This window comes from Hyperoodon ampullatus (genome assembly GCF_949752795.1).
Source record: "Hyperoodon ampullatus genome assembly, chromosome: 6".
In the NCBI taxonomy this organism is placed as follows: domain Eukaryota; kingdom Metazoa; phylum Chordata; class Mammalia; order Artiodactyla; family Ziphiidae; genus Hyperoodon; species Hyperoodon ampullatus.
Genome location: NC_136919.1, coordinates 71,226,589 through 71,246,860, shown reverse-complemented (window position 1 = coordinate 71,246,860; position 20,272 = coordinate 71,226,589). Strand labels below are relative to the sequence as shown.

Here is a 20,272-nt window from a genome sequence, read left to right as displayed (position 1 = left end):
CCTGTACACAGACCCTAATATATTTACTGCAGTAAAACTAAAATCTTGGTTCAGTACGTAATAAAAATCAGTTGAGAATAGCAGAATAGCAACATAGCTCTAGGAAGCGGAGACTGAGGAGAACAGTTTAATTTTAGGCAGTCTTATGAAAAGGAGCAAGTTCTGTAAAACGGATAGTTTTGTTATATCTTCTCATATTAATATATTTTGTTATATATTCTTTTATTCTCCATGGGTCAGGTTTTCCGTTTAGATGGAAATACGTGTGCTGGAACTCCTCTCGTCCTAAAATTTGCTAAATGAGATAAATATTGTCCTTTATTAACTCAGGTAGATGAGGAAGAGCAGTAGATTTCATAAAGGCTGGCAGTAGGATCCACTTCTGATTTTCCTACTCCATTGTCCTCAATGAAGTCTCACAGCAGAGAATGAGTGTACCTGAGAATCGATTTATTCCCTACCCTACATGCATTAAAAAAGGAGAGAGGTTTACCCACATAAGCAGCAGTGGTGACCACTTATCCCATTCCAAGTTTGGGAGAGTCTAGCCTTGAACAGTGATGTGCCATGGTTAGAAACTGGATTTCTTGTTGTGAAATATGCAAAATATGTAGACATTCAAGGTCATTCTGCTTTCAGTATGTACAGTGTAAATTTAAATTGTTTTAAATAAAGTTATCCCAGAGAGGATGATCTGAAATAAAGACAGTCTTTAAGGCATAAATGGAAGCAGCAGTAATACATGCATCAAGCAGAAGCAAAATGGTTGAAGTGGTTGAAAAATTCGAGAATGAAAGAAGAAAGGCAACCAAAGCAGTTGTACTTCAGGAGAAAGTTTTTGAAGAGAATTTTGTCCTGCTTATTGATTTGGAAGAACAGGGAAAATGGGGGGAAATAATGCATAAATAATAAGAATGGAGGGATCTGGTCTGAACAGTTCTCCAGTTCTAAGGCACACAGGAAGAGTTAAAGAGGGGAATCTAATGTGACGTGGCAGGCAGTTTCTGAATGTAATTGAATGTGTTGTAGGTAAGACCCTTGAAAGGGAAAGGTCCTCTCATGTCAGATTAGCTGTGGTGTTCTATGACAGATTAAATAAGTAGAAATATCATTCACTTAACCCTTGGTAATTAACTATGCATTGCCTATAAATGATTATGCTTTTTTGCTTTTATGTCCTGCTATGGCTTTAATTACGAAGGGAAAGTTTCATTTTTCACTAGATATACCTTGGTAAACTTAAATGTCTGTTCACTCTGATAGTCTCAGCTCTTACAATTGTTTTGATTAACCGTTAGTTTAACGCCCTACAGTTACTTGATATGAGGATAACTCTTTAAAAGACACTTATTCCGTTTTATTATTGCTTGAACTTTGCCATCTGCTCTTCTGTGGTTCTGATACTCTGGGCATCTGTGTCTGTTTTTTTTTCCCTCTGTTTTGTTGGTTTTCCATTATCTGGTTTGGTACAATGATTAATCCTTAAAGTGTTTGTGTTTACAGGGTGGATGTGTGGACTCGACCAACCAAAGCCTGGCTCTGTTACTCATGACCCTTGGACAGCAGGACGTTTCCAAAGTCCTTCTCGGACCGCTCTCTCCCTACACGTGAGTTGTTTTCTTTCAGCCTCCTTATGCTGTCCAGTTTAATCCTCCAGTAGAACAAAATGATGAGCACTATCCTGTTCCCACCTGATTATGCTGATTCTTAAATGAGCTGGAGGTTGTCGCTTTCATCTGGTGTTTAACAAGGATTTTGCTTTCCTTTCTTTCCTGCAGTTTCTTCCTTCCCATCTGTCATTTCTGTGTCATTAAAACTGTGTGATCTATACTAGACAGTTCTGTCTGTGCTTTAGATATTGTTTCCATTTTGGAGGTAGACCCCTGCTTCTGTTATAGCCTGGGTTTTATTGTTAGTTTTTAAAAATCCCTCTTTTTCCTAGCTTTAGCAAAAAGGACTGCCTTTTTGTGCAAGAGGCAAAGTTCATAGTAACACCACTGGACTAGGAGGGAAATGCAGAGGTGAGTTTGAGGCCATGAGTTGTTATCAGAAGTTGACCGTTGGGGTATTAAAGCAGGCATTCTCCATAAAAGAGCAGATCCTCAGAAGACTTGAATTCTAAACAGCACAGTGAAAGAAGCCCTCCTGTTGATAGTCAGTGAGGTTGCTGTGAAACAGCCTGTTTGAGCACTGACGTCTCTGTATATGTGTCTATATACTTGAAGATCATTCTGTGGCCACCTGTGGGTGGGAAGCTGGCGGGGGGAATGGGCCTTGGGTTCGAGGAAATATTCAGGTAGATATGAGACTGAACTGTCCTTTTTCGGTTATCATGGTACCGATGCTGTATATCTGAAAGGTACAGTACTGTGATAACTGAAGAATGGTGGTGCCATCACATTGAGAAAGGAGCGGGCATTGTAGAGGGGGCGGTGTACCATTGGACCCCGGAACTGGGAGTACAGAGACCAGGAGATTCTTTTGGAGGCTTTTTTTTTTTTTCTGTAAGTTGGTGGTGGAAGGCTTTTTGGAACAAGGAAATGGAAGAGAATACATTGTTAGCATTGCGGGAAGACTGAAAGCAGGAAACTGGTGAGGACCGCATTATCTCCCGATAACTTGTGTAAAGTATTTCACAGGACAGGAAACCTGAAATTGAGTAATCCTAAGTGGCATGCTGACATCAGGAATCAACATTGCCGAGAGAGGCTTTGTAGTTAAGGCACTTGGAGAGGAGGTGAGGGCTGGGAGCACAGCACCTCAAGTGTAGAGGTTGGCTTCCCAGCGAGTTTGCTGGAAGTGGCTGACAGCCGTGTGGCCTTCACAGCGCCCTTCACCCTCTTAGCTGGTCTCGTGGCTGCTGCTTTCCCAGCCTTGGCTTCAGGGCAGCAGAAGGCCTGGCTGCTCACACAGCATGAGGCGGTGTCTAGAAATGTGTGTGGTCGTGGGGCATGGGGTTTGGCAGAACATTATGTGAAAAATGGAATGTATATTTTTATTTTTCCTTGACACTTTTTTTTTTTTTTTTTGCTTTTAGAGATTGTTTTTCAGTTTGGCTACAGGACCTTGTATAATCTTTTTAAGTCAGCAAACTCTGTGGAGACCGTCAAGATGTGACTGGACATTTTTAAAAGTTCCTGTGTCCTTGACACACCCCCTCACCAAACATTAACTGCAGTGTCTTGTCTTCCAGAAACCTTGCCTAAAATTACACATCTCCTGGGAAAACAAAGTGGTCTGCTCTGAATGGAGCTTTACAGGAGTGGGACAAATTGCAAAATTTTGTGTTTTGAGCCCTGGGGCTGGGACTTGCAGGACAGTCTTCCTCTGGATTACCTGCCCACCCCCCCAACCCCCCAACCCCCCCGCCAAGGGCTTCCTGCAAGAGGGGCAGCCAGGGGCTTGGAAAGGGCAGCCTCCCTTCTTTCAGTAAGCTAGCACAAGGGAGGAGGAGGGAGTTTCTTTTTGAAAGCTGTATCTATTTGGGACCCTTCTTGCCTTTAATCATTGTGGAAAGCTCTAGAAGCCCAAAGAGATGAAGGGCAAAGGTGGGAAGAAATAGGCGTGCTCCAGGACAGGCAAAATTATCATCGTGCGTTTGCATCCAGTTAAGGGTGAAAAGGACAGAATCCACAGTCAGGATGATCATGGTGAGGGAATAGCTTATCCTAGTTGGATTCAAGAGCTTTGGAGACCATAATATCACACGTATTTTTATGTGCAATTAAAATCATAAAAATCTGCTTGCTGTAACCTCAGATTTCTGAAGAAAACCAGAAGCAAGACCCTCCTTGGTTTAAAGAAATGTATTTTTTCTGGCAGTTTGCATGTTTTGATTTGTATAAATAGCCTTTTAAATGTCTATTTACAGAGCACTGGGATTAAGCAGGATAGTGTTTTCTAGCAGTGTTGCTTTCAAACCCTTTCTGGAAAATAAGGGTCTTTCTGTTTTTCCCCTTTCCTCTTCTCTCTGTTTTACTGCAGGACGTGGCTGGTAATGGTTTTCTGTGTTATTTGAGAAAGTACGTCTATATGTGTGAAATTCTTTGGGAAGGCCAGAGAGGTTTTTTTTCAGTGGAATAAAATAGTATTGGATAACATGCTGGTATGTGGAGAATCTATTTCTTTTCAATTTACTGAGTTTTAGGTGGTTTACAATTAGTGATGGTGTTCTACTTTCCCCTCAAAAAGCTTAATTTTACAGTTTAAGGATGATTTATACTTTATTTGAAAGTAGGAGTATATATCAACAAGCATCTTAATTAGCACTTTCAGAAATTGTTTATGATCAGAGACTGCAGTGACCGGAACTTTCTGCGTTCTGCCAGTGCACAGGTATTGGAGTCCAGCCTATCTGGATTTCAGTTCTGGCTCTACCTTGCAACACTGGGAGACCATGGACAAGGTCTTTGGCATCTCTGAGCCTCAGTTTCATCCACAGAGAAAGGGAATGGTCCTGAAGTCATGGACTTGTGAAGGTGGAGCGAGGCTTAAATGAGGTCGGGCACTTAGCTCTCCCAGCAGTGTGGTGTGCCTGGCAGAGCTCCATCAGTGCTGGACGCACATGGACGTCCAGTCTCCTGTGAAGTTCACTTTGAACACCAGGAGGCTTGGTAAACTTGCTTTGGGTAACCTCAGGCTTGAAGTTGGCTGTAAATCGTCTGCTCAGCTATCTAAATCTGTATCCACTAATCTTTATTTTTCTTAAAGATTTTTAAAATTTTTATTTCTTTATTATTTTTAAAATTTTTTGGCTGTGTTGGGTCTTCGTAGCTGCGGGCTTTCTCTAGTTGCGGCGAGCGGGGGCTACTCTTTGTCACAGCGTGTGGGCTTCTCATTGCAGTGGCTTCTCTTGTTGTGGAGCACGGGCTCTAGGCCCTCAGGCTCCAGTGGTTGTGGCGCGTGGGCTTCAGTAGTTGTGGCTCGCAGGCTCTAGAGTGCAGGCTCAGTAGTTGTGGTGCACGGGCTTAGTTGCCCCACAGCATGTGGAATCTTCCCGGACCAGGGCTTGAACCTGTGTCCCCTGCATTGGCAGGCGGATTCTTAATCACTGCGCCACCAGGGAAGTCCCTGTATCCACTAATTTTTAAATTTATGACTAACTTCCTGCAGTTACATTACTAAACAAACTACATACATCTTATTTACTGTTCCTGAGAATTCTGTAAGTGGGTGTTTATTTAACAACACTTAACAGTGTTTGCTGTGGGCCAGATGATGTTTTACGTACTTTACAAACACGAACCCTTTCAGGTTTCATGATAACCCCGCGAGGGTGGTAAATTGATGAAGGCAGGTACACTCCATTTTACTGGTGAGCGGATTGAGACACAAGGTGGTCAAGTTGTGTGCCCAGGGTCACAGAGTCAGCAACTGGGATTCGGACTCTGACGTCTCATCCAGAGTGCACGCCTCCCTGACCCACTGTGCTGTTTAGTAAAAGCTGGGGTTTCACACATGTTATTGGACTCCAGGCACCTCCCTGCCTGAGCCCAGGGTGCCCTGCTGTATCTTTTCAGAATCCTCATTTCAAATTGTCATAAAATGATCTCCTTCTGTCTTTCATTGGAAGTCTAAAATAAACTACGTCACTTTGTTTTATTCTAGTTTTAATAAATGACCTCTTTTCACTTTTGTGACGTGCTGGGGAGCGAGAGCCCAGGGTCCTTGTCAAACATGGACTGATCAGGGTAGTTGGCTCACCCAGTGTGTAGCACAGTGACGTGAAGATCAATGAGATGCTGCTCTTTGGGTTCTGTTGCCCAACTCCTCTCTGGGAGCCAGCATAGCACACGCCACCTTACATCTGGGAAATGGTTTAAATGCTGCAAAGCCCAGTCTCCTTTATTATGCTCTTTGAGCCACAGGACATATTTGGCATATGGTAAAACAAGTGATATCCTTACTTTTCAGATGACAGAGAGGTCAGTTACCTGCTCATAGTGAGTTCTTGGCTGAACTTGGCCTGGTATCCATGTCTCCTGAGAGTGTAGCCAGCCTGGCTCTCTGTTTCCTGCTGCCTTTATAACGGAGTTTAATAACTTCATTCCTGGAGCAGAGGTCAGCTGGTCTTTGGGAAAACAGCTCTTCGGCAGAAAAAGTACCACCGATATATTTAAAAGATGCCGTGTAGTAACTACAGGGGGCCCTGTTGAGCAGATTCTCTTCCCACCCCCCGATCTTCCATCCCCTCAATTTGCAGAGCAACTCCTTAGATCTGAGAAGTAGGTGACCCCAGTGTCCAGGTGGCTTGGTGGAGTAGGAGGCGGGGCCCTCTATCATGGTTTGTTGTTGTAGAGCCGCCAGAGAGAGCGCGCCGTGATCCCCGTCACCACCATGCTCTAGCAGGCTTCAGAGGGGGACCTGGTATGAGGGGCTGTATTTTAAGGGGCAGGGCCGGGCAACCTGGCAAGTTCCAGGCAGTTGGGATCCAATGGACAGATGACTGTGAGCCCAGTGGCCTTCACCTGTTGACCAACAATGGTGGGAACAACCCACTCTTGGAAAATACACAGGAAGAATTACCTCTGTGCTCCAGGATTCCCTGAAACCTGCTTGTCAGATGGACTGGAGGCGTTCATGAAAAGTAGGTTGTTGGTGGTTTTTTGTTTTTTCATTTTTTAAAAAATACAAATCGCTTTGTTCTGGGGGAAGAAAGCTCACTAAGGATACTTCTCCTAAGTCAGGAGTCCCAGTTGCCTAAAAGGGTTAGTCTGAAAATCTTCCAGTCGCACTGTTGCGGGGATTATCTGTAGAGAAGCAGAGCTGCCCTCGGTGTCCCGGGGGTGCCTCTTCTGCCTGGCTCTGTGGCCGGGGAGCTGTGTCTAGAAAGTGTGGGTCTACTGTATGGTGTTTGGAAGAGAAAGAAAGGGGAGCGGTGCCGCGTGGGGCTGTGGAAAAGGACGCGGACCGGCCCTAGACCTGACTTTGTTCAACTGCATATAGATGTGGGTGAGTTTATTCTGTTTGGTTTTCATTTTCTTAAGGATACTGTTAGTATTTCATATCGCCTGAGGTTATTTCTCAGCTTCTGAGCGTGGTTGCTTTTCACTGTCCTAGCCACAGGAGACTTAGGGAGAATGGGGCTGGCGGTGGAGGGCATCATGAAATGTACCTTAACTCAGTCCTTACACAGTCTTCCTCAGACAGGCTGAAGGGTTGGCAGAACATTATGTAAAAAGTGGAACTGACTTTGCTTTTTCTAACGATTCCAAAGGCTACAAATACCCCAAAGCTGCAACTATGCAGGCCTGCACACTCAAGCCTGTGTTTCTCCCCTCCTTCTCCAAGAGATCAGAGGCAGGCTGCGGCCTCTTAGGAATTCTGCCAGCTGGGGAGGGTGTCTGGTTTTTCCAGCACAGTTGAACGATTCAGGGTGAAGTATGAAGTAGGCTGGGGAGGCTCTGGAAGCAGAGCGTGCCTCGGGCCTGTGTTAGAACCGAGGCAGCAGCGAGAGAGAACAGGCTGTTTCCTCCTTAGAATGCAGACAAGTGGGTGAGATGGCTGGCTTTTTCTGCGTTGCTGCCAGCCGGAAGCTATGCCCACAGATGTGGACTGTTTATCTATGGGATTTTTTGATGTGTTTGTTTTCTTTCTTTCCTAGGGCAGGATTAGGGAGGTTGTGAGGCTGGGCCAGAGCAAAAACCTGAAAATTTCAAGTGGTTAGTAAAATGGGAAAGCCAGCAGGGGAAGAATTGACTTCCCTTAATTGCAAAGAATGTTGAAGTCATTTCTCAGAAGTATCCCTGGGGCTTCCCTGGTGGCGCAGTGGTTGAGAGTCCGCCTGCCGATGCAGGGGACACGGGTTTGTGCTCCGGTCCGGGAAGATTCCACATGCCACGGAGCGGCTAGGCCCGTGAGCCATGGCCAGTGAGCCTGCGTGTCCGGAGCCTGTGCTCCGCAACGGGAGAGGCCACAACAGTGAGAGGCTCGCGTACCACAAAAAAAAAAAAAAAAAAAAAAAGTATCCCTAAACCCTAACCTCCACATTCTGTTGGGTGCCCCATTCCTGAGTGCCTTATATATAGTGCCTAGCAGGTGTAATGGGTTAAGGTCATTGCCCTGGAGGTGCTTATGTAATTTACCAAGAGCGGGGTGAGGGCAATTGTGAGACACTTACACATGAGCATTTCATTAGACTCCATAAGCAGAGCCAAGAATGCTATGGAAACCCAGAGGGGTTACTGGCTAGAGAAGGCTTCATAGAATAGGTGGCAAATTGGACATTATTTTAAAGATGGAGATGAAGTAGCACAATCCAAGGTGGAAGAGAGAGCAAAGAAGTGAGGGATTTTTCTGTGAGCATGCAGCCATCACCGGGACTCCTACTGTCCAGGCTAGTTACTGTTCCATCTCTTAGCCCATCTCGCGCAGACAGGATGCGGAATTCTTCAGACCTTCTTTTCCCCTTTTTGCCTTTTCCTCCTTTGACTAGATTAACTAGGATAAAGGGACAGGAGAGGGTGGAAAATGCGTTGCAGTAGGCTTTATAGTTAGTTTGGTATATACTGTGTGAGGACGGGAGCCATGTATCAGTTCTTTTTTTTTTTTAACTTCACAAATAAGTTATTTTAAGCAACTTCATTGAGATATAATTCACATACCACACAGTTTACCTATTTAAAGTGTACAATTCAGTGGGTTTTTAGTATATTCACAAAATAGTGTAAATGTAACCACAGTCTAATTTTAGAACATATCCACCACCCCGGAAAGAAACCCTTTTGCCCATTCACAGTTGTTCCTGATTCCTCTCACTCCCCCCAGCCCTAGGCAACCCCTAATCTGCTTTCTGTCGCTATAATAGATTTGCCTGTTCTGTCCAATTCATATAGACTCAAACAATATGTGGTTCTTTGTGACTGGCTTGTTTCACTTAGCAGAATGTTTTCAGGGTCCATCCATATTGTAGCATGTATTAGTACTTAATTCCTTTTTATGGCTGAATAATATTCCATTGTACAGATAAACCGTCTTTTGTTTATCCATTCATCAATTGATGGCCATTTGAGTTGTTTGTACTTTTTGACTATTATGAATAGTGCTCTTATGAACATTTGTGTACAAGTTTTTGTGTGGATGTATGTTTTCATTTTTCTTGTGTGTATACCTTAGGGTGGAATTGCTGGATCATATGGTAACTAACTCCTTGTTTAACATTTTGAGGAATTGCCAGACTGTTTTCCACAGTGGTGGTACCATTTTACATTTCTACCAGCAGTGTTTGAGGGTTCCAATTTCTCCACATCCTTACCCACACTTTTGTTATTATCTTTTTTTTTTATTGTAGCCTTTCTGTTGGTTTTGATTTGTGTTTCCCTAGTAACTAATGATGTTGAGTATCTTTTCATGTGGTTATTGCTATGTGCATATCTTCTTTAGAGAAATGTCTATTCAGATCCTTTGCTCATTTTAAAATTAGTTTATTTGGTTTTTTATTATTGAGTTGTATGCGTTCTTTATATGTTCCAGATACCAGACCCTTATTAGATAAATGATTTGCAAGTATTTTCTACCATTCTGGGGGTTATCTTTCCACTTTCTTGATAGTGTCCAGAAAAGATTTTAATTTTGATGAAGTTCAGTTAATCCATTTTTTCTTTCATCACTCTGTTTTTGATGCTGTATCTAAGAAATCATTGCTTAACCCAAGATCATGAAGATTTACTCCTGTGTTTTCTTCTGTGAGTTTCATAGCTTTAGCTCTTTCATGTAGGTCTTTGATCCATTTTGAGTTAATTTTTGTGTGTGGTGTGAGGAAAGGGTCCAGCTTCATTCTTTTGCGTGTGAAGCACCATTTGTTGAGATTATTCTTTCCTCTTTGAATTATCTTGGCACCTTTTTGAAAATCCGTTGACCACGAGTGTGTGGGCTTATTTCTTGACTCTCAATTCTGTTCCATTGATCTGCATGTCAGGATCAGTATTTTGAAAGCTCCTCGGGTGATTCCATGTACATTCTGGGTGAGAACTGTTTGGATGGTTTGATTGGGAGGCAGCACAACACAGGTTGCTGAACTACTTCATTAAAGACGTGCAGATCATCTGTTCTTAACTAAACCAGTGTTTTGCAAACTGGGCTGGTAAGAATCAACAGGGAGGATTCTGGCCCCTGTGCCCTGGGGAGACATGGCCTGGTAAGGGGTGAGGAGGGGACATGTGGCCTGTGATTCTGGGCTCTTCCACATGGACACTTCCTCTCCAGCAGTTGCCAATTGATTGAAACCTTCAGGAATCTGCTTGTTAAATGAACTCTCCAGGTGAGTCCTATAGTCAGTCTAGCTGGGTTGATGCTGAATCTGCTAGGCCAGACCAGTACCATGGTCCTTCCACGGAATTGCTGTTCCCAAGGTACTCTTGGGGTGAAGCCATCGCTCTGTCTTAAGGGAGATGACAAGAAAGAGCCCCTTGAACCTCCTCTGCATGTTTACTGTGAGCACTTCCCTGGCCACCTTATTTAGTATTGCCTTCTGCCATATACACACAAATATTTTATACCTACGTTTCCTTCTCATCTGCCTTGTTTACTTTATTTAAATTTCTGACTATGGAGGAAGTATATATATATTTCAAGGATATAGGTTGAAAGCTTCATGAGAGAAGGGATTTTTGGTTGACTGCAGTATCTCCAGCATGAAGAACAGTGCCTGGCACATAGTAGGCACTCAATAAATATTTGTTGAATGAATGAAAGTGCTGTCGGGATTGAACAATGGAGAGAGAGACTTCTCTCTTTCAGCATCAGCAGCAGTCACCCTGCTTGGTTTTAATCTCATGATACTGTGACTCATTAAAGCACGTGTTTCTCTCTCTGCATGAGCCTCTTGAAGATTAATGCCATATTCACGTCCACTCTAATGCATGTGTAGGACTAACCTCTAACCTTTTTCTTTATTTAATTTGTCTTATGTTGTGTGCATCTCTGCAAGCTGTTTAAAATCATCTTTGGAATCTGGCAGGCTGTAAATAAATACTGTTTAATCAGCATTGATAGAAGTTCTTAATTTCAGTTATTCCTCCTGATCTGGGAAATTAAAAGTTTCAGTTCTAGGCTGGAGAAGAATTTTTTAAAAACCGAATTCCTCTTTCATTTCTCCCTCCCTTTTTAAAATTTTTATTTTTATTTTTTAGGATAGAATTTTTGCGGCATTTGAAGAGCTTTTTCCAGATTATGTTTAAAATTGAAACCAAGCCATGTGGTGAAGAACTCAAGGGAGGGGATAAAGTGCTGATGACATGTGTTGGCATTGGCTTCTCCAACCTCAGCAAGACCCTCAAGTGACACTGTCACAAGATGAAAGGGCCCAAGGCCTCTAGACACAGCAGAAGCTGCCAAGGAACCAAAGGGACCAAGTTCATCCAGGACAGGATGGCCTCTTATATTAAGGACTTTAAAATTTTTCCATTTAGAAACCATCAGCATGTCCGAATAAAAGATGTCTCTCTATCTTGTGGTTTCCAGCCATTTCTCCAGGGCAGACATTCCTCAGGAGGCCTAGTCATGATGGGAGCTCCCTTGGCTTACCTGGATGAAGAGTGTGCCTTCAGGATACAGTCGTGCTGCTAGAACAACATCACAGCTGCATTTCAGCAGTGCTTCCTCAGCCCACATCCCCAGGCTTCTGCCATATGGCTATTTTTCCAGACCTGGGAATTACTGTTCGTTCTGCAAGGACTGACCTCTCTGAACCTTGGTTTCTGTGTAGGGATTAAATGAGATAATATGGGTGGAAGCCCTTTATGAGTGGTGCAGCGTTATGCAAATGTCAGAAATTGGTGTAGTAGACTATTTTATCCCTTGTCTTCTGAGTGGACTGCTATCTTGGAGACATACTGCTCCCCATCTGGTTCGTTGTATGTGGATTTTGGGGAGGATGAGTGACTAGGGAGAGCAGGGATCTAACGAAAGTTATTGGATGTTTTCTATATCTCAGGTGTGCTGTGTGTTTTCTCATTTTATTCCCACAATAGCCCAGTGATATAGATTTTATTATCTCCACAAGAAAAATTTAAAAAAGGGTATTTTGTTCTTTTGAAATTGATAATGTAAAGATAGTAGATCTCCTGATTTAAAAGATCTAAGTGTAATAGTGTCAGAGTCTAGAATTTCACCCTACTTGCAAGCTAATAAGTTAGATTATTACTGTTTCACGGATGCTAGCAGAAGAAATGGGTATCTCAGGTCAGAGATAAGGAACTTTATTACTCAGAGCACAGCAAGCAGCATGAGCTTCATGTTTGTATTGGTTTCTTTCTCCCCCAAGTCCCACACTGGTGATGTGTAGGGGCCGCAGGTAGATGCCATGCATGCCAGGGGTTTGCATCAGAGCCAAAGAACATGCACACTTGGGCACTCCACCTCTTACAGCAAGCCTGCTCTTTGTTCCAGATGGGGATATTACTTCACCCCTCAAGATTGCTTGCTGTGAACACATGATGAGCAAGTGTCGTGGTAAAGGCCTCCCCAGCAAGAATGTGCAGGAACACTCAGGACCTGTGGTGATTTCGTCTGCAACTAATAGAGGCTACATGTGGTGTGTGTAAGGGGTCAGAATTGGTAGAAGGGGAAATATCTGATTCTTTCTATTAGGATTCCAAATGGTGTTTTCCACCTAGGGTGGGCCTTTGAAGTAAGGAAAGGTCTTTACCTCCCCAGTTCTCTTGCTACCCTTTTCTTTTTCAGTAAAAGGGGTCCAGAAGGAGTCTGTGCTCTTGTGTCTGGGGGTGTGGGAGGATGCGGAGGTGAAGGGCTAACACTGAAGGAGGTCATGCCATTTTGAACTGTGGCTCTCTACTTACGGAGAGCTCTACGTAGTGTGTTAGATTTCTGTTGCTGCGTAACAAATTACTACAGACTTAGCAACTTAAAAGAATACCATTTATCATCTCACAGTTCTGTAGGTCAGAGGTCTTGGTAGGTTTGCTTGGGTTCTCTGGCTAGGGCCTCAGAAGGCTGATGTCAAGGTGTTAGCCAGGCTGGGTTCTGGGCAAGAATATGCTTCCAGCCGCGTTCAGGTTGTTGGCAGAATTCAGATGGTGGCACTGGGGTCCCTGTTTCTGGCTGTCAGCTGGGGACAATTCTCAGCTTTTAGAGCCTGCCTGCACTCCTTGCAACTTGGTTCCCTCCATCTTTAAGCCAACAACAATGCACTGAATCCTTCTGTGGCATTGAATCCTTCTCATGCTTGAATCTGACTTCTTGTGATAGCAGAGTAATCTCCTTATCTTAAGGTCATCTGATTACAGCAGTACCTAGATTAGTGTTTGCATAGCCAGGGCCCAGGACTCTTGGACATCTGAGAATTCTGCCTGCCACACATACTGCAGTTTTATTTACTGCTGCTGACGTTTGAATCCAGATCTGCCCATGCTCAGATACAGAACTAAGGGACCATGTGGCTTTGGCTGTGTCCTGCAGGGGCTTCCTGTCCCTTGGGACAAGCTCTGGAAATGGTACTGTTGATCAGTTTAGGGTAGCATGTAGACTCCAGGCAGATCATTGCAAGCAGTAGAAGGGACGTGTGCCCCTCTCTGCTCTAAACAGGGAAGTGTCCCAGCCCTCATCTGGCACAGCTACTTCTGGAGTGGTAGTGGTGATGCTATTGCCAATAGGAGGACAAATTTAATATTTATTTAAACGGCCTACTGCCAGCCCCTTCTCAGGTGCCCAAGAGAAGCAATTGCACTCTTTGGGCAGAAGTTGCTGGTACATCTTAGTGACATTCAGCTCCTTCATTCTCTGCCTTATTCTTAGCTTAGCTCTTGATTGGTTCAGCTACCCCTGGTGCAGTTTGATGGGAGATTCCAGCATTTTGGACTTGGCTTTCTATCTTGACCTGTCTACTCCTCTCTGCTGACAGAGACAGACCACTCTGAGTTCAGCGAGACTAGTGATTTTTTTTTGTTTGTTTGTTTTTTTTTTGCGGTACGCGGGCCTCTCACTCTTGCGGCCTCTCCTGTTGCGGAGCACAGGCTCCAGACGCGCAGGCTCAGTGGCCATGGCTCACGGGCCCAGCCGCTCCGCAGCATGTGGGATCTTCCCGAACCGGGCACGAACCTGTGTCCCCTGCATTGGCAGGCGGACTCTCAACCACTGCGCCACCAGGGAAGCCCATGATTTTTTTTTTTTTTAAGGCATATACATCTGTGATGTTTTGGGGCTCATGGCAGAATCACAGCGTTTGCCTTCCTGTCATGTACCCGGCCCTGCTTCTGTCTTTCACCGTCCTTCTGTGTGAACACCAGCCAGCCTCCCTCCATCATGATTATTTACCATCTTCATCAAGACAGTTGATAAGGGTAGGGGGAAGCTGGGGTATTGCAACATGACGTGCTGATGGGGAAAGAGCAGTAGGAGGCACTGCTGGTATCCAGATTGCCCTCAGAGGGCAGCTGAACCTCGTGGTTTGTTTGTTTGTCTTAATCTTTTCTGATAAAAAGTGGTGAAGGACATCACTGATTACAGACCCAACCAAAAAGCCCCAAAACTTAGGTTGCACCGTGGTGCCTGTCCCCACTGCCATCCTACAATGAAAGATCGTGAGGTGGCCATTCCGCTAGGTCTTTTGTGTTTGGAGGCTCCTAGGTGAGGCCAGTGCTGGCAGTTAGTTTCGTGGTGACCGAGTAGAAGTGTTGAGGGTGTTAAAAGTCAGGGAAGGAAGTAGCAGACTGGAGTAGAGGAGGCCTGTGGAAGTGGACAGAATTGAAGGTAGATAGAGAAAAGGACATACCAGGAAACTAAGGGATTGCTTCAGTTTTAACCATGCCCAAGGTGGGGGTGGGATTCACCTGGGTGAGGTGAGGGGACCAAGGCGGGTGCAGAAGTGGATTTTTCCAGGGTATTGGTCACGGTGGGAGGATTAGAATGTGGTGTTCCACTGACTTTACCTCTTGGTGTTTTGCTGGAGACGTGTGGATGTGCCAGTGGGCAATTTTAGCCAGTCTGTGGTGAATGGGAAAGCAGCACTGCAGCCTGTGTGCCCAGCCTGGACCTCTGTTGTTCCTCACCTGACTCCAGAATAGGGGAGAAGTAACTTGCGCTTAGTCAGAGTTTCCATGTTTAGACCACCTGGCCTGTTCTTTAGAAGTGACTTAACAGTTAATAGGAATGTCAGTAGGCGAGCTGGGTCTTTCTGTACTCTAGCTGGCTAGGTCTAAGAAGCCATGTGAGGGACTTCCCTGGTGGTCCAGTGGCTAAGACTCCACACTCCCAATGCAGGGGGCCCGGGTTCAATCCCTGGTCAGGGAACAAGATCCCACATGCTGCAACTGAAGATCCCGCATGCCACAAGTGAAGATCCTGCATGCCGCAACTAAGACCCAGCGCAGCCAAATAAATAAATAAGTAAATAAATAAACACTAAAAAAAAAAAGAAGAAGCCATTTGAGTGGGACAATTTTTCAGTGTTTGGCATCTTACAGAGGCCAAGCCATGTCACTCCTTTACCCAAGCAAATAAAAACTGTCATTTTGTCAGGGGCCGCCTGGGTCTGGGGATCCTCTAATTCCATGTCTCATTTGGCCCTTAATGGTCAGATAGCCTGACCCCATCCCCGAGGCACAGGCCTTGGGTCAGCACCTGTGGATGGACCAGAGCAGAGTTTTTTTGACACACGGGCCACTTCCTCTCTTTCTGGTTCTTCTGATACTGGTGGCTCTGCATGTGGATCTTGCTCTGCTGACACCCTTCTGTTGAGTCTGCAGTGGAGGTGATGGTGACCTTGCGAGCTAAGTAGCCCAGCTTGCTTTCTGGCCCACTTCAGCTACTAACCAGCTGTGATGGGATAAGTAATTCACCTCCCCACACTTGGTTTCCTATGGGAAATCAGGGTGGATGTGTGAGATGGTGCCCCCAAAAAACAGAAAGATGTGCATCGTTGCCTCCTCCACTCCTCCCCCATCATTATATGTGTTTACTTGGGGTGGCAGATAGGTTAGTTGGCGTGAGTATTTTTATTTTAAACATCAAGATGTTTCTGAGGTCTCAGGACACTCTTTATTCGTGTGTTTCTTCCCCATTCCCAACCCTCTTAAAGAGCTTTACTTCAAAAATTTCAGGTTGATTAATTTGTTAGTAATTTCTGCTGTGATTTGGGAAATCATATTCAAACTGATGAAGGCAGGTGAATTTCTAGAAATTAGAGACCAACTTAAATGAACAAGCCCAGCAATGACACATGTGGCAACTTCATGTGTCTACTCTGTGAGTAGCCTGTCACCACAGCCGTGAGGGTGCTGGGCCTGCTGCTGGACTCATTGGTGGCTGTTTGGGTAACTGGTCTTGTCTTGGGAGTAGATGCTGCCCCAAAGGAAGGGGAATGGCAGAGGCAGCTTCCTGTTCCTGCTGCATCTGTGGAGGGTAGGACATTCCTGAAGACATCTCTTTATAGTCCTCAAGGGAAGATATTGGTGGGGATTGCGTATTTTGAAATGGTGCCTGGCTTGCTGCTTGCAGGGATCCAATTTCAGATCATGACAACTGACCTCAGGCGGTTTTAAATGCTGAGTGTACTTGGCTCCCATACTTCCTGCATTCTCTCTCCATGCTCTGTTTCCACCTCTCTGCTATTTTACCCGTTAGGCAATTAAAGGCATCGTGCCTAAGATCTGTAAGTTTTGAAGAACCAACGGAAAGGCTTGCAAAAAAAAAAAAAAATATATATATATATATATATATATATACACATATATATACTGGCTCCAAATTATGCGAAAAAAGAGCAAAAATAATTAAATATCCACAAAATGAAACATTTCCAAACTTAAAACGTTGAGAACAATATAGCTGAGAGTTTCTTCACAAGTGTTCCCAAGCACATGCAATGATTGCAAGGAATCATTGCTAATCATGTATTAAATGGGTTGCTGGTCAACCGAGCAATTTAAAAGGCAAAATTATAAAGAGGCTTTCAGAAATTTGGCATGTGGCTACATTTTAATACGTGTGGTTTGGCGACGCTGTCATAAGAGGCCTAGAAAGTAAAACCGCATAAGCCCTCCCCACTCCCTGAGCTACCTCTGCAATCTTAGTGCCTCAGCAGTTCCTGAGGGACCCGCCCCGACGGGGCCCCCCCAACTATACGTTCTCATGCACCCCTGGGTGCCTCCCCTGTCTTCACACTTCACACACTCAGTTGTTGCTTAATTCTCCTCTGTGTTAACCTATTATGGTGTGGAGCGGATTGATCTTTTAAAGTTTGGTGTGGCTATGATTTTTTTTTTTTTTTTTTTTTTTTTTTTTTTTTGCGGTACACGGGCCTCTCACTGTTGTGGCCTCTCCCGTTGCGGAGCACAGGCTCCAGACGCGTAGGCTCAGCAGCCATGGCTCACGGGCCTAGCCGCTCCGCGGCATGTGGGATCTTCCCGGACCGGGGCAGGAACCCGTGTCCCCTGCATCGGCAGGCGGACTCTCAACCACTGCGCCACCAGGCAAGCCCGTGGCTATGATTTTAAAGTTATTTTTGAAAACCTTTATTTAAAAAAAGGATGAATTCAGTCATTTGTGAGGAAAGATTTTGGTTTCTTGAGTTTCACTAGAGCACTGCAGAAGTAACACAGGCTTAGGAATGAGACCTATGTTTGCATCTTAGCTGAGTTGGTAGACACATGGCATCAGGCAGGTCCTCCGCCTCATCTGTAAAATGGGAAATAGCTGCCATCCACCCTGGTATCGACAGGATTTATTAAATGTAGTGGTTATGTATTAAATGGATTCCTTTTAGCTGATAACCCCCTGATGAGGATTCAAAGCAGTCTTTTACCTAACAGGTTAATGTCTCCATGAGTCATAGGGTTTACCTTTACATCTGGTACTTGGATGGACTCAGCCAGAAGACCAGAGGCAAGATATGGCACCTCTACATGGGTTGGGGTCAAACTGCCCCATGACAGATGTTACAGAGTTAAAAAGAGGCGTACAGGCATCTCTGTGAAGTTCTCCATGTTCCAACAGGACCCATCTAGTCAGGGTGAAGTGAGCAAGCAGGTGGCCTCAGGGCTGTCAGAGCCTAGAGCTTCTGTGTCCGCCAAAACAAACAGGAGCTCCAGTGTCATCAGGCCACAGTGTAGCCTATGACTACCATGTAAGCAACTGCATGTCGTCAGAATTCAACTGTCTCCCATCTCCCAGTTCTGCTTTCGGCGTCTTTCCCTTCTCCAGCAGGCATTCTCTTTAATATTCAATTTTCTCAGCAACCCTCGTGGACAGATTCTCTCTACCCAATATTTTTTTAAAAAATCCCCCAGAATTGTGTCTCCCTCTGTTGACTCCAGAATGCTTTGATTGACCAGATCTGGGTCCTGTTCCCACCCCTGGAGTGGTAGGGATGTCGGCCTCACGCAAATTGTGTGGATTGAGAGGAGCAGGAAAAGTGATTCCCGCAGGAAAAGTGATTCCCAAAGGAAAATCTGAATGCTTTTACAAAGAAGAGAATGGACACTGGGAAGGCAGAAATGAAGTTGTCCACTATAGACTACATAACCTAATTCCCTGAATACTCTTGAAAGGATATCCTACAATACTGCTTGCCCACCACCATCTTTCACCATCCAAAATCTTCCGGGATTATGGTATAGAATTGGGTGGACAAGGATGAATTCAGTTCAACACATGTTGCCTGACAAAGGCAAGGCTATTGTATCCAGAAGGCCAAAGTTAATATGGACACTGGGCAAAAGTTTATCATTTTGGGTTTCCCTGGTGGCGCAGCGGTTGGGAGTCTGCCTGCCAATGCAGGGGGCACGGGTTCATGCCCCAGTCTGGGAAGATCCCACATGCCACGGAGCGGCTGGGCCCATGAACCATGGCCGCTGGGCCTGCGCGTCCGGAGCCTGTGCTCTGCAACGGGAGAGGCCACAAACAGTGAGAGGCCCGCGTATTGCAAAAAAAAAAAGTTTATCATTTTAGCCAGTGGGCTAGAAGGGGGAGCATACCCAGGATGATAACACAGAGGGAGGAGAAGTGGCAGTGACCAGTTGGGTGTGGGAGCACCAAGTGGGTTGTGGACCAGGAGGAAAGGTAAGGGCCAGCCTAAAGGAAAGAGGGGTACCCGTGCAATGTTCATTGATCGTGGTTCTGTCTTTCTCAGCCTCTGGAAAGACAGATTCAGGAGTGGGGAGGAAGATCAGGACTTTTTTTCCATTGCCAGGAATACAAAAACTAAAATGATGACTACGATGATGATGTAAAAAGCTACCCCTGGAAGAGCATTGAAGACATATATAAGGGATGACAGGAGTTAGGATGGGGGCATGATAGGTATTTCTATTATTTTCTAATAATTTGCACAATTTTGTTTCCATAGTTATATACCTGTTTCTATATGTGTATATGTTTACTTATATTAAGAATCTCAGGTACAACTCCTGTGATCTTCCATCAGCTCCAAGGCAAATAAAGATCAAGCATCCCCTTTGTCCCACACCTCTGCACCTTCCCTTAAAGAAACACACACACACACACACACACACACACACACAAAAGCAACTTACCTGTGATGTGGCTGGGGCCTGTGAAAGGAAGTACCACAGATGGAGAGGAATCTCAAGTCCAAGGCCTGCTCATGATGCTACCTAAGTGGCTTACTTGTACCTTGCCTCTCTTCAGGATTCTGGGTCAGAGCACTATGCTTCACCTCCAAATTAGATCACATTAGGTCTGCTGTAGTGCTTCCCAGAGCATGTTCCCTGGTACACTGTCATCATGGGATGCTTTCCCTGAAAAGCACTTAGTAGGGGTGTAGACAGTGCTGCAATCTCTAGCCCAGGTTTGGAGGTCACAACGTGCCCTAACATAGCAGAAGCTCTGAGAAATCCTGTAGCTGAAATTCTTTCTTTAGCCTACTGCTTTTCAAACTGAGTTGAGCATAGACTTTTCCATACCCTACCCGCCCCCCACACAAGTCTTACATGTAGTGCCCTTATTCTGCAGCTCATACTTTGGGGGTACTTGCTCTAGTAGGATTTTTTAGGAAAGTATAAACTCTTCCGTTTTTGATGGGAGTATTTGTAAGAAGCCGAGCAGTTGTAGGGAACCTGGTGGCTAACCCTTCCCCCACCTTACAGCACCAACACGCACACACAGGAGCTCCAAGTCCCTGGCTCCACCCAGTCCCATACCATCTTCCCTTGTCTGGGCTTCTGGGAATTACTGTGGTCAGGTTTGTGGTTAGGCTGGGATTTTTTTGTGTGTCATGTGATAAATTACAGTGTCTCCAATTTCTTGAGAGTCACACTGACTGTTCTTTCCTTCTTGGCTCAGAACCTTAACATATTAG

General features: G+C 44.9%; 1 protein-coding gene across 1 annotated transcript in view; it reads left to right on the top strand.

Moving 5' to 3' along the window:
- The window catches only part of RCL1 (RNA terminal phosphate cyclase like 1), a 54,458-nt gene extending 43,013 nt beyond the window's left edge, over positions 1-11,445 (top strand). Inside the window, exons 8-9 of the mRNA XM_079705738.1 lie at positions 1,504-1,607; positions 11,130-11,445. Of these exons, the coding sequence (XP_079561864.1) occupies positions 1,504-1,607; positions 11,130-11,280 (255 nt within the window). The 3' untranslated portion in view covers positions 11,281-11,445. The remainder of the gene's footprint in view (positions 1-1,503; positions 1,608-11,129) is intronic.
- Positions 11,446-20,272: the final 8,827 nt, after the last annotated feature.